Source organism: Lygodium microphyllum, unplaced genomic scaffold (assembly GCF_053477565.2).
Source record: "Lygodium microphyllum isolate KBCC unplaced genomic scaffold, Lygodium_microphyllum_v1.1.10 scaffold_49, whole genome shotgun sequence".
Classification (NCBI taxonomy): Eukaryota; Viridiplantae; Streptophyta; class Polypodiopsida; order Schizaeales; family Lygodiaceae; genus Lygodium; species Lygodium microphyllum.
In genome coordinates, this window is record NW_028229532.1 from 770,015 (window position 1) to 784,743 (window position 14,729).

Genomic DNA, 14,729 nt, shown 5'->3' on the forward strand with positions numbered 1-14,729 from the left:
AAAGTTATTTTTTAAAAGCCTCAAGCAAAGCCTGAAATTTGCTATTCTTTGCAAAATGGTTGAACTAAGATTGAGAATATTCTCCAATAAAGCAACAAATTAGCCTAGTTTAATGATGCATTAAGGCATTACAAGTCAATCTAATATATATATTATATATTTGCAAAAGAAAATGGAGAGGTGGACTAATTGTGAAAAGTTTCAAAGCTCTTAAAAGAGCTAGCAAGTGACACGTGAAAATGAAACACGTGTTTTGACTTCTCTCTTCACCATTCAAGGTCTTAAGTCAAAGCAACTATATTAGAGTGATACTTCAAGGAAAACAACTTTTCCAACCAATGAAAATTACAAGAAGCTCCCACAAATTACTTTTTATCCTATTATAGCAAAATTTATAGTCAATGCATTTACTAAGATTCATAGACCATGCATACACTTAGAGAAATTTTTACCAAGAGTTGCAATTGGGAATAATATAGTGATATGCAAAGCCATTTCTTGTCAAGGTTATAATAAGAATATGGACTAGCATTGTTAACGTTGTAGGAGTAAGAGGAGATAGCATTGTTATTGATTATCATTTCATTTTTAGTAGGATATAAATTTTATCAATAGTTGCAATTGACATGAATACAATGATATACAATTCCATTTCTTGTTAAGATTGTAGGAATAAGAGGGTCTAGCATTGTTCATATTGTAGGAATAAGAGGTGGCAGTGTTGATATTGACTACTATTTCATTTCTTAGTAGGATTGGTAATGATTGTCATTTCATATATTTTTAATACATATAGGAGTAAGAGCTAGTAGTATTGACATTGGTACAAAGATCCCTCTTGGGGTGGGAGACACCAACATGGTTATTGGTTGTTATTTCATTTCTTGTCATCTTATGTAGGGGAATATAATGGGCAAGAGGATTGATATTGATTGCATACAAGGATCCCTCGATGGATAATAGGCACTAGCATCAGCATTGACTGTCACTTCATTTCTTGTCAACAAATGTAGGGAGAATAAGAGACGCACGAGGATTGATATTGATTGCATACAAGGAACCCTCTTTTAATAATAGGCACTAGCATTGATGAGATGGATTGTCATTTCGTTTTCTTGTCAAGGCAAGCTGGAGGAATAAGAGGCCGAAGCATTGATATGAAGGGTCATGTCATGTATTGTCAATATATGTGTAGGAAGAAAGGAGAGGAGGGTTGATATTGAATGATAGTAGTTGGTGGGTGAGTGTTTTTAAATGGATACATGGTTGGGTGACATGGAGGGCACAAACCACGGGTGAGGGTGAGGGTATATTGAAGGTATTCATACGGGTTAGGGACGTCTTGCAAGAGAGGTTGGGTATGGGCTAGGGAAGCCATGCAGGAGGAGGCTTGATTGATGATGGGCTAGGGAAGCCATGCAAGAGGGGGTCGCTTGAGGGAAGATGGGAGGAATGGAGTGTTAAGCATCGAGAGATGGAGTGAAAGGGATGTGAGTGGAGGGGAGCCAGCGGTCGGCTTGGATGGCGGGGGAGAGGGTGAAGAAGGCGGCCTGGGAGAGGGAGAGCTGGGAGGCCCAGGGGACGCGGCGGGCGGGGAGGGAGCCGGGCCCGGAGTCTCGATACTCGCCGTAGAAGAGGGTGGCGAGGGCGAAGCTGCCGTTCCAGGGCAGCCAGCCCTCGGGCCGCACCACCGCCGCCAGCTCCGACTGCAGGAACACGGTCCGCGAGTAGGCCTTCCAGGGGCGGCCCAGGTAGGCTGCCCTTTTGTCCGGCAGGCGCGCCAATCGGGCCCCCCAATAGGCCTCCGTCCCGTTCACCTCGCAGCCCTGGAACACCAGCCCCGTCGTCTCGGCCGGGTCCGTCCGCCCCTGCGCCGTCGCCACCGCCGTGCCCACCCCCGCCCTCCCCGGCCTGTACATGACGGCGCAGTCCTGGAACACCGCCGCCGCGTTCCCGAAGATGAAGTCGATCGTCCCCTCCACCCGGCAGCTCCGGTAGAACTGACGGAGGCTGTGCGCGTACAGCGTGTCCTGGTGGCCCAGGAAGGAGCAGTTGTAGAAGGCCGAGAAGTCGCTGTCCACCCGCAGGGCCACCGCCTGGTGCCGCTCCGGCCCCGCCGTGTTCTCGAAGGTCATGCCCACCGCCACGAAGTAGTCCCCGTCGATTGCTACACACACCACACAAGCCAAAATCAATAACCCTTCCTCACACTCCACATAATTGAAAGCACCTTCCTTCCGCCATGCCAAGAATATAATGCACTTCTATGACTTCAATAAAGTTTGTTTGGTGTGTAAAAGATAACATGATATTTACAACTCCGCCATACTAGCACATGGGTATGAGCCTCTCTTGGCAAAAGGCTTTTACTAAACACCTTGAGCACTTGATTCAACTCACTTTGGTAGGTAAAAGATGACATCATGTGTACACAGCTCCACCATACTAGAAAATAGGTCTGACACTCCTAGTGTGGCAGAGGGCTTCGGTAAGAACCTCGAACACTTGATTCAACTTACAAGCACCCTTGAACGCTCCTATCACAACAATGGGATTTTCTTGAAAAGGAGGAAGTTTCTGAATTGATAGATATGGCAGATTACAACAAAACCCTTTGAGCCTTTGGCCCACTATGAATAAGTGATCAAATGATCCTATTTGGTGAATAATCAAACATGGACCAATGATATCTCTAAAAGTTCACCAGTACACAAGGTAATGATCTATTCCTTTTAGACTTTTTCTAATTCACTTTGTCCTCTTGGACGCAACCAAAGCAAACTAACACATCATCTTTTGAATCAATTCAGTTTGGGCCTTTTCAAAATTTGGGTTAATGCATTTAGGAGTGGTGTAAGAACATTGGTTATATGTGGTGTTGCAAAAGGATGTCACCCACAAATACAAGACCTAACACACAATGCTTTGTTTTGTTATGTGCTAGTTGTTGGGACCAATCAAATTAACCTATTTGGAAAATCTTAATATACACTCCATGCACCCTTGTTTTATTGCGTTTGAAGGGATAGCATGCTTTTTTATTCGAATACTAACATTGTCAAAATCCTTTTTAGTCATAATAGCTTTTGGAAAGGTTATACAAGAGGACTTTCTACTAATGATTATCAATTATTTTACTTAACCAAATAAGGGGGAAAAAAACTCTTTAGAAACTTCAAACCACGCTTACCATCACTATAAGTGGCATCAAGCCACCAAACAAAACAACTATTTATGGTTTAGAAATAATATACAAGGCTATCTTTTTTATTGTAGCCAACCTACAAGGCAAGGCCTCAATCTTTGAGAAAGTATTAAATTATATGAATACTAGGAATGTGTCTAGCACATAGTTCATGGTAGTCAAGAGCCCCACATCATCAATGAACATCTATATGGTTAGCAAATCACCTTTTGCCCAATCTAATGAATAAGGCACCTACTCCTATATTCTAAGTGCTTGTTTGTCTTCCTTCTAGTGTCCAATAAAGTTGGTTGACAATTCAATTTTCTACAAAAGTACAAAAAAATGATTGCTCGAGCCAACACTCAGGGCATTTCTCCTGCTATTAGTAACATGTAAGTTTAATGTCACCCATAAATCTATCAAACATTAAGGATTTGTGTAAGAAAACTAGTTATATATGGTGTTGCAAAAAGGATGTTATGATTACTTTAAATCTTAGCTAGCACGAGCCTCTACTATTACTACAACTCATACAATGTTTACAAGAATATTATTTGTTTGAAACCTTGCACTCTGTTTGACAAGGCTTGGATTGCATGCCTTATGCGCATCGTTATGTTAAATGAATGTGAATCTTTCCTTTTAAAATTCCTAATGGATCTTTCCTTCAAAGGTGGAGGATTCTTAGGTGCACCAGGATATTTGGATGAAATTATGAGTCTTTCATGTGTTAGCAACTCTTCTCTAGGCTCTTATCTGTCAAAAAGCTTAGTCGATACAAACATTATCTAAAGCCGAGATGAGTTTAAAAGGAATATTTGATGACCTTTGTTAAATTTTATGCACCTACTACAATAATTATAAATGCAAAAATGGATTGGATTTACTAGAGGAATTTTGCTCGATCCATGCGAAGTCCTACAATCACAAGGAACCTTTTATTTGGAATGCAGAAATGGATTAGATAACTCAAGGAACCTTTGCTTGGATGTCGGTTAAATTGTAGAGTAATAAGGAACCTTTGTTTTTAAATGCAAACATGTTAAGGAACCTTTGCTCGATCTTTGTGGAAAATTGTTGTAGGTGAAAGGAAGGTTAGGAGGAAACGGAGAAAGGGGCTCTTACCGACGGTGGCGGAGTCGTAGGTGGTGACGCCGGGCATCTGGGCGTTCATTTGGCCGGTGACGACGCTCTGGCCCATGCCGTCGCCGACGAGGGCGAGCTTCCGCTTCGACGACGGGACGCGCACAGTCTCGTGGTAGGTCCCACGCCGGACGTAGATGATGAACCAATCGTCCGCCCCGCCCAGCCCTTCCGGCGCCGCGTCCACCGCCGCCTGCACGCTCTCGAACTCGCCTCTGCCGTCCTGCGCCACTGTGACGGACGGCGGCCGCTGCCACCACCACCCGCCGTCGCCGTCCCCGGACGGCGCCGTACCCGCTGCCGTAGACCCCCCGTACACCGTCTCCCGCGTCGGCGGCCTCCAGGCCCCCACGTCGTCGCCGTACAGCCGCCGCGCCCCCGCCATGCTTAGCGCGTTGCTCGTCAGCGCGATGACGTGGCCCACCTCCCCCATCAGCTCCCCGACCGCCGGCGCCACGTCCACGTAGCTCAGCGCCGACCGGCAGTCGTTCTCGTACGTCAGCGCCGCGCTCATCCAGGCCTGCACGTCCTCGACGGCCGCCCGCGTGCCGAGCCTGTAGGCCTGGAGGCTCCGCTGGCAGAAGGCCGAGGCGCGGCCCAGCAGATACTCGCAGATGGCTGCCGCGTCCGTGAGGTTCGGGTTGCCGGCGGGCTTGGTATCCCTCAGCAAATCAGCCGCCGACGCGTGGACTGGCAGGCCGCCCGCGTACGCCACCCCGATGGCCGCCTGCACCAGATCCCCTGGCGTCGTCGCTTCTCGTGAGGCCATGTCCGTCGCCAGGGACGCCTGGCACACGTCCGGGTAGCTGGTACCCTGGCACGCTGTCGCGATGAGCTGGAGATCGTCATTCACGTCCGGGTAGCTGGGGATTACGTCGGGCGGCTGCGGTTGCCGCAGGTACAGCTCCGATTTGCCGTCGTGATGATGCGACCCTGCTTTCGCAGACCTTGGAAGGACCACGACCAGGCAGAGGACCACGCCGATCATCATGAGAACCGAAGCGACCATGATTGAAATCCGGAAGGCTTTACTGAGGCCCCGGTCGTCGTCCTCCTCAAAAGCCGGGAGAGCGCCGCCGCCGCCACCGCCCGTCTTTAGCGCCTCTAGGGACTGGGCCTCCCAATGGTCCAAGCTGGACGTGCCTGCCCGCGAGGCCTGGTCTTCAGGAATGTGATTCACATGCCCACCAGCAGCTGCAGCTTCAGCTGGTCCAACCTGCGCGTCCTCCTGCTCTATATGGGTAGCCTGCCGCATCACTCGACTAGGAAAATCGAGCTGCCGTCGGGCAAGAAGCGGCCATTACTGCGTGGATGCATATATCGGGAACATGCGCTACCTATAAGGAATATAATGTAGCTGTCTGGGCATAGCCTTTGCAGCTAGAAAAGCCTAAGCTTGCAGTGCGAGCAAACTGGTCCAATTCTTCTTTGCAAGCGATTTCAACCTTTCCTTCACCCTGCCTATTATCTGACTGACTGTGTCGAGCTGAAAAGGAAGGCCGCAGGCGTGCTCCAAAAGAGGATCGAGAAGTGCCTCTCCTTTGCTGCTTCGAAGTTCGGAGAACGTGAAAACCTGACGCAAAGCCTACAAAAAAAGCTAGCATTCTCTCGGGCAGCTTTTATCCTATTGTCGAGCAGGGGACAACAGATACACAAGGTCATCCTCGTGTCATTTTTATGGTACAGACACGCCGAAGGGAGACGCAAGACGTCAAGGGCTACTACCTACCTCTCTCTACGTACTCAACGGCAGAGGCATATTTACCCAGGTCACAAGCAAAAACGATACATACATATATATTTTTTATACACGAGGAATGCCTCCGCCTACCTAACACCGAGTGGGTCGGGGTTCCAGGCAGTAAAACCGTAAAACCCAAGCACTCTAGCGCATGCTTTCGGTGGACAGTTAATCATACTGAAACCGACCGCTCTCTCTCTCTCTCTCTCTCTCTCTCTCTCTCTCTCTCGCTCAATCAAAAGAAGGCATCTCTTCTGCAGATACAAAGGAACTTGCTGCTTGTTGGGCTTCAAATCAACCTAATCCTACGCCACCGTTTCTGCTCTTCCTTGGTCATCAGCTGGTTTGCTAAATTGCTACAGAGTTAAGCTCTAATTGCGCAGCATTGAAGCGTTCTACAGGCCTTGTCGTGATGAGCGCTCCATGTGCAGGTTTCTCGACTGGGGGCCGCCTCGCAAGTTTTACCGTATTCAAGTGTTCCATCTTGTCACAGGATGAAAGTCGAGAGATCCACTTCACGGATGCGTGCAAATAACGGAGCCCATTCCACGGACTTCACAAATAACAATTTCCGAATGGTCGCCCAGACAGAGTTCTCACAAGTGAATCTAGAGTACCGTTTCTAATTAGTCATAGCGCTCTAGAATGTGAGACACACACACTCAGACCTCTCTTGCAGAACAAATCATCCATGTCTCTTTTTTTCTTTGTTCATATTATTAACATCAACTAGCAAGCTAATTTCTACAAGAAGAACCTCTTAGCAATGAAAAATCGAATATGTGGTTTCAAAGAGGATAGAGAGAAGAGCTCTAATCGAGCTTTCAAGTTTTCATTTACTAAATAATTTAGGATAGCTTAGTCAAGAATTCATGACTCTAAGATGAATAGCAAAGTTCATGTGGGAGCTTCTTGCATGCTTCTTTCACAACATCCATAGCTAGTATGCAGTCACTCATATGCATATATGCACACCATTTTCACAAGTATAATTTTATTTGCATCCTGCAAAAATCTATGGTGCAATATTTATAATAATAATATCTTGTTCATATTTGTTGAAACTTTAAAAGTTCTTGCTTTGAATATCAATAGATCACGCAACTGACAAACTTAAAAATAACATCCATGGATGGTATTTGCAAGTGCTGAAGAGGTCAAAGAACCAAAAGGAGAAGCACATTAGAGACCAATAGCAAGAGGATCTTTCATTATGTGTCTTTCAAAGGCTATGCTCAAATACTATGATAAAAATAGGTGCATCTCATAAGACAGACACCTTTGACTCCTTGATAGGTCCTGACAGTATTTTAGTAATAAGTTATACGGGAAGTGAGGTGTTATATTACTCAGAACATGGAATAAAACAATCTCTATAAGGTTATGAAACTAAAATTTGATATAGAAACAAGAAAAGGGCTTTGTATATATGGATCTGGAGTGATATTATATGTAAAAGAAGATAGTCATTTTTGCAAGGTTAACAAAATAAGAGAGTGACTTCCCAAACTTAGGGAAAAATTAAAGAAGTAGTGAAAGGGCAATATCTACCTCCATCTTTTGAATCAAACAAGATGAATGAGTTCTACAACCTTTGCCAATTGAACTTAACTTTGGAAGGATATTACTCCAAGTCAGTGAGCCTTTGCAAGTATGCACCACTAATGATGGCAACTCAATAGATTGCAAGGTTCTACCAAGGGCTAAATCCACCTTTTGATACTTACCTTAAATCAATGAGGCTGGCAACACTCGAATATGTCCTAATGCGAGCAAAGCCCATAACCAAAGAGATTGCTTTTAATGGTCAAAGGAACCACCCTTTGAATAATAATATGGAATGAACTATCCAAATCATGAGCTAATGTGGTCAATAACATATTTGCAAACCTCTTGGGTGAGTTGCATGTTTCTCCTATAAGGAGATTTCCTTGGATTTTGAAAAACTAGATGAAAAAAGCATATAGCTTTTTTAAAAATTTAATCTTATGTATTTTTAAATAAAAAATACTATGGTAAAATGATTTTATTTTTAAAATTAGATCATTTTCAAATGATTTTTCAAATAGGAAAGCTAGTATCTTGACATCATAAAGTTTATATAGTGTAAATATATTTCTTCTTTAAAACTTAATAATTAATCGGACATGGTACATGATAATTATCTTGAAACCTGGAAAATTTAATTGACAAAACTTCGATGCTTAATTGATAAGAAAGATCTTCTTATAGTTATTTACCAAAGTGTACAATCATTAACCAATTCATATCTTTGATCAATAAAAAAGAACATTAACATGCTATCATTTCAAAAATATACCATCAACTTGCTTTTGCATAAGCAAAGCTTTAGATTATCAAACAAAATCAAATATCTACACAAAAATCTTGTATACCAAAATATGAAAAGTACATTTTCAAACCCTAGTATGAGTTGATAAATCTATAAGTACTATTTAGTATGCTACATAATTAGAGAGAGATTTATATTTTTTATAACATTCTATACTAAAAATATCTATAGAAACTATAATATCCAAATATAAATGATTAAGTATAGTAGTATGAGCTAGTATATTTTGATGAATGCTTAACTGCGATTGTCACTAAATTGATTGCTTATTACGCATTCTCTATTTAATAAATTTATGTCAATAAATTAATGACACTTTTTTTAAAAGTGTTAATGATGATCTAGCATGGCCATGAGACCATTTAGAGACTAGTATTCCTAGTGCATCACTTAATGGGGTGACTAGAGCACTATGACGGGGATATCTGGTACATGCAGTACAAGTCATGAAGGGGGAAAGAAGTGTCTGTCAAGTGTAAGAGTGTACACAAGAACCAAGGAGTTACACATAAATGAAGATGGATTGAGTTCTAAGAAGAGGAAGTGCATTAGCATTGTGTATATGTATTTATGTGTGCATCATCCGAGGACGCCTGGGAACGTTTACTTGTGTGTGTAATGAGCATTGTATTCATTTGGGGTCATCCTCTCCCTTACAAATCAAGGTTTAAGGTATTTTCTTTCATTAAGAAAGATAAGAGAGGTAATTCTCTCACTAAGGAAGACAAGAGACACGATCCTCTGGAAGTGAGGAGAGAAGTGATTTTCTCTTTCTAAGGTCTAAAATGACACAAGCTTTTGTGTGGAATCCAATCTTAAGGTTGAGGCCCAATGCAATCTAATGAACTCTCCTTATCTATGACTCAAGGTGGTTGCATGGACCACAAGTTAAGAGTATAGTTTAAAAAGCTGTTTTTTTCTTTTTAGACATGAAAAATCCATTTTTAAAATATCTCGCGATAGAAAAATGATGTCTAAAAACGGGCCAGATGGGTTATCGAAAACACCGAGATCTACAACTTTCATGTTGGATGTTTTTTAAACCAAACAACGCACAGAGAGATATCTCGAAATTAGTGCTGCAGAGTAGGTCTTGGAACAACCACATGTTGCATGAAGATCAACTCAAGTCTCTCTCCAAGAAGAGAAGCTCTTGAAAGCCTATAAAAGAGGAGGCTCTCCTTGGGTGTAAGGAAGATGGAAGGAAGCATCACTTTGCATGCATCCAAGAGAAGAAGAGAAGGTGCAATTGCTGTGGAAGCTCTGCTGAAATCAAGTGTTGCGGAAGCTCTGCTGAAATCAATTTCCAAGACGAGAAGAGAAGGTACAAGTGCTGCGGAAGCTCTCCTGAAATCAAGCACCATGATGGAATCTAGAACGGGCCGGCACTGGCTCGTGCACTAGCCGGACCTCTATCTCATGCGCTCAACAACCCCACGGCCTCGCGGCCAGGAGTGTTGATGACACATACATTGCCTTCCTAGACATCTTGCGTTTGTATTACGTCGTTTGTAGTCCACTCTTCTCTCACCCACTACTCCTCAGAGGGAGTCCCTTACACATTGCCTAATGGCACGAAGCACAAACATAGGGGGTCCTCCAACGGCTGAATGCCGCCACCCCTCTGCGACTCTCCTACACGTTGGGGATTGGCCCCTCGATGCGTCGCTCAACATATGAACATTTCGCACAAAATCCACTCAAGGTACCATTTAATCGTATACAGGAATGTACCATTGTCCTTACTTCTCTTTTCCCTAGACCCCACGACTAACCTATGGCTTAGGGTGTCCTGTCTCTCACTCCACGTGGGTCAAGGTCCTAATGAAAGCAACTGCTGTGCATCCAGGATTTCTGATACCTTTAAATATTTCCATGATTTATGCATAGTGTGGATGCCAAGTGCTCAAACAATTATGAAATCAATATTGTGCACATATAGAAAACATCCTTTCAATGATTTTCAACTACCGTTCTTATGTGGCGTTGCACGAACCTAGCACCAAGGAAACCCTCGTGCTACTAGGCTCTTATTTTATAATTATTCACCGACCTATATGGTATGCAAACAAAACAACAATCTTTTCATCATTTTACTTTGCATTTAAACACATTTTAACCACTCTACCCTCCCATCGATCAAATGTTGCATTGTGGTATGGATTTATAGGGTATTTTGCCATCATTTTATGTGTAAAAAAAGGGAAAAACACACTAGAACAAGAAGGTGGGGTTGAACTGAGGCAAATCCTCATGCTGCAGTCCCCACAAACATTCACAAACATTGTTCTTAATTTTCATTAATTTTTCGCACCCAAAATGCATTTTTTCCCTATTTTTAGTGATTTTTCTCTATTTTCCTTGTATTTTCCCTTATTTTCTGCATTATTTAATTACTGAAAATTAAAAATAGGTTATGGGCTGTGGCCCTTAGTTCCTTCTTGCAGCAAAAATGAAAATTTAGTTGGTGTTCCTATTCATTTTCCCATTTTTATGCCCAAAACCATCATTTTCCCTTGATTTTCCATATTTTACGTGTTTTAGTATATTATTTTGAGCCACAAGATGCATATTTTTCTGATTTTTTGATTTTGATCAGCAAGTACTCATGGAAAACAGCAACATAAACAATTTTTAGCCCACATGAACAACATTTTATCAATCAAAAGCCATGAAATCTCAAATTTCCTTTGAAAAAATTAAATTACCGCTTATTTGCGTGTTTCTGGTTTCATGTCCATGGCTGCAAATCTGAAAATCAGCAGCACTTCATGCTCAGCACGATCACAAATCACCATTTCCAGCCCGTGGAGCAATCCGATCGATGCCGGACAAGCCTCCACTATTCTTTCTTCTTCCTTCCTCTTCCCACATGAACTTGCCTTTAGAAGAGAGAGAGGGAGGAGAGAGAAAGACTAGATCTGGTTCTCTTCATTCAGCCCACCATTCTACGGGCGAAGGGCGGCGATAAGATCGGCCAAGAAGGAGAAGATCAGCCCCAATGTCTGTTCCATGGGGTACTCACAACCCACAATCATGATGAGAGAGGAGAGAGAGCGAAAAATGCGCCATTTCTTGATCACGCCATGTCTTTCTTCTCTCTCCACGTTTTTTTGATCAAGAGGTGCATAAAATTTTGGGAGGGAGGGTCCAAACTCAAAAGACATGCCCAATTTTGGCCTCCCAAGTGTCCACCTTTTCATATCTTGACCGGTTTCTTGGCTCCTTCCCCGTCCGGACTCCGAATTGAGCTTTGAAAAATCCTGGGCGTCCGGCTTAGCATCCCGCATTGGCCAGTAACTCTTGTCAACCCGCACGACTATCTAAAAAATTATGAAAAATCAACAAGTGTCGCTCGGGCGCCTTTAAAGCACTTTGGCGCTTAAAATCGTCCTAGATCGAGCCGCCGCCTTCGACGTTGAATATTTTTCCCTTGATATTCATAATTTTTAGCTATTTTTAAGCAACTCTCGGCACCAAAATTCCGCTCTCATTGGCGACCACAGGATAGGGCGACTCAGCCCGTCGAATCCACGAACATATCTGCACATAACCAACCAAAGAAGCATCAAACGGATACAAAACAAATATATCATGAAACTCAGCACAATGCTCCCCCTACCCCCTGGACAAAACCAAGGCATGACATCCACAAGGAGTAGGCCTAGCATCATCGAATAGACGATCCAAAGTGAGTCACTAACCAGCTGCTCCAACACAGCCAAACTAAAAAAAACCTATCAAAGAGGTTGCCCTAAGTGGTAGTCTGAACTACTTACCAACTAAAGACAACACAACTAGGAGCTCCTACAAGGCGAGGACTCCTATAGCCTGATCAAGGAGTATTTTCTTCTAATGCATTTCTTCTTTTGGGGTTTTTATTTTATCCATCATACTTGGGTATGTAAAAAGGAGGGAGCTGAGCGTAGTGACCCAAGGAGAACAGGGCATCGGCCTCAGGACCTGTCTCGGCACCCAAGAACCTACCAAGCCCTCGCAAGGCGACACTTAATCCTTTTCTAACGCTCACTTTTATTTTCGCTCTAACCTTCCTTGTTTTGTCACCATTTTTTTCAGCAAGAAGCCACCCCTAGGAAGACAAGGTATCGGCCCCGGGTCTGACTCGTCCCCAGGAACCTACCAGGCCTTCGCAAGGTGACGATCAACTGCCTATACATTTTCATTTCATTTCTTTTCTTTGATAGGGGTTAGAACCCCTTTTTACACACCTTCGTATTTATATTCATCTTTTGGGATGTTCAAGGTTTCTTGACATCATCATTATTATCTTCTGGCAAGCTTCTCTAACTGCCTCACTACTAACAAGAACTCCTAGAACGGCTGCCTAGCAGGCTAGCAGAACAGGGCCACTAGGACTTCCTTCTAAAACAGGCCTTTTGATGCCTGACAATGTCTTTACAGGAGGTAATGACTACTCCGACCTCCCTCAAACATACTTAGCCTAAACCTGGGACTTCATGCCTTGGTTGCCGGTCCCCAACAAAAATATATCCCCTCGACAAGTACAAATACACATATAACGGGAAAGAAAGGTACTCGTAAAGGAGAGATATCACCTGGATGGCCACAAGAAGCTTCCATCGCAGCAAAGGCTCCTCCGGGCTCCACCAACATTCACGAACCCGAAACCTGTCCAGCACAACACTTAAAACAAAAACCCGATTAAACGCACCCGCACTAGACAGGGAACTGGCCCTCTTGGCCTAATGAAATGAAACACTTCACTACAAAACTGAATCGGCCCTATTGGCCTAATGAAATAAAACATGACTACGCATAACATCCTCCTGGAAACAACTATGATAGACATCAAAGCATACCATTCCCAGGGGAACAGGGCTCGTAGCCCTAAACTAGGTGCATTAAATTATGACCCATCCCTCCTGCGTATATCGCAAGAGGTGTTCGCATCACATGTCGTCTAATCAGTCTGTGGGACCCAGATAATAAAGGCAGATGAGTCTCGCTTACCCTCTGCATCACCCAGATCAACCATCGTCTGGCGGATACCACCCTTCTTTGCAATATTCAAACCCACAATCAGGTCTTTGTATTCGGCCATGTTATTGGTAAAATTCACCCCGAGATAAGCAGCTAACTTCATGACAATGCGTCGTCGAGGGTCTCGGATGACAACTCCTACACTTCCTTTTTTGCATGCACCCCTAGACGCCCCATCAAAGTACAAGGTGTACGTCCATAAAGGGTTTACATATCCCGCCATCTGGAACTCTATTCGTAATTATGGTAATCGAAATTCAACATATTCAACGGGCGGATTGTAGGCTCCATCCCTCCATCATCATTGAATTCAACAGGGATGCTCGTCAAAATTTGTAGGCAGTGATGGCAAAAGACCTTGATCTCCCAAATAAATGTCCCGCCTTCTTGCTCAATCACCTTATATCCTTTGCTCCACCAAATGAGCTTTCCCTGATGATACTGCTGTTCTAAATACGGGTGTTCTAAATAAGGGATCAGACGACCCATCAACCTCTATCACGATTTCCTTGCATATATTTGATCAATCTCGCCTAGACCTGCAAGGCAGTCATAGTATTAGTGCAATCAGAAATAATAAGGTTTAATCTTATTAAGATTAACCTTATTTTTAAATTCTATCCCCTCAAGGTCAGCTAACAAGACTGTGGATTTATTCTTTCCTATTCTAGCGATCCTATAGGGCCCATCCCATTTGGGCTCTAGCTTGCCTGGAAATAATTCACGTCGTGCGTCATAATACAGAACAAGCTGTCCTTTCTTGAAGGTGTATTTCTTGGCTTTGAGGTCGTATAACTGCTTCATTCGGCGCTTCGCCACTTCTTGGTGCAATAAGCTCTGTAGTTTAAGCTCATCTAAATGTGCCAGTGTTGTCAAGCGCTCAAAAAGTGCATCTTCATCACTCAAAGAATGATTGATGGCAAACCGAATAGTCGGCAGCTCAATCTCTAAAGGCAAGACACACTCCTCCCCATATACTAACTTGAACGGGGTATGGCCAGTGGCTCGTTTGAAGGTCGTATTATAGGCCCACACTGCCACGTATAACTTTTTATTCCAATCCCATTTCTTTTCCGATACAATTTTGGACAGGATGCCCACAAGCTGCTTGTTGGTGCTTTCAACTTGCCCATTGGCTTGTGGATTATATGGGGTTGTCTTGTTATGCTTGATTTGCCACATCTCTGTCAAATCTTTGATCACCTTATTCAGGAAATGGGTTCCGCGGTCCGACACTAATTCTTTCGGTGGACCAAAACGGCATATTATCTGCTCTAAAAGGA

The 14,729-nt window shown here is 43.5% G+C and overlaps 1 protein-coding gene across 1 annotated transcript; it reads right to left on the reverse strand.

The window, feature by feature from the left end:
- Positions 1-639: 639 nt before the first annotated feature.
- Positions 640-6,052, reverse strand: LOC148008902 (putative pectinesterase/pectinesterase inhibitor 51). Its single transcript, XM_087673930.1, has 2 exons — positions 4,313-6,052; positions 640-2,167 (listed from the first exon to the last, which is right to left on the reverse strand). Exons 1-2 carry the CDS (start codon positions 5,583-5,585, stop codon positions 1,461-1,463), a joined length of 1,980 nt encoding a protein of 659 aa, XP_087530056.1. The 5' UTR covers positions 5,586-6,052; the 3' UTR covers positions 640-1,460.
- Positions 6,053-14,729: the final 8,677 nt, after the last annotated feature.

What these genes read in the sequence shown, in the direction of transcription:
- LOC148008902 (XM_087673930.1), bottom strand. Translation starts at nt 5,585, where the DNA reads ATGCGGCAGGCTACCCATATAGAGCAGGAGGACGCGCAGGTTGGACCA. An exon ending in CTACGACTCCGCCACCGTCG is followed by an intron (nt 2,168 to 4,312) that starts GTAAGAGCCCCT and finishes TGGTGTGTGTAG; the next exon opens with CAATCGACGGGGACTACTTC.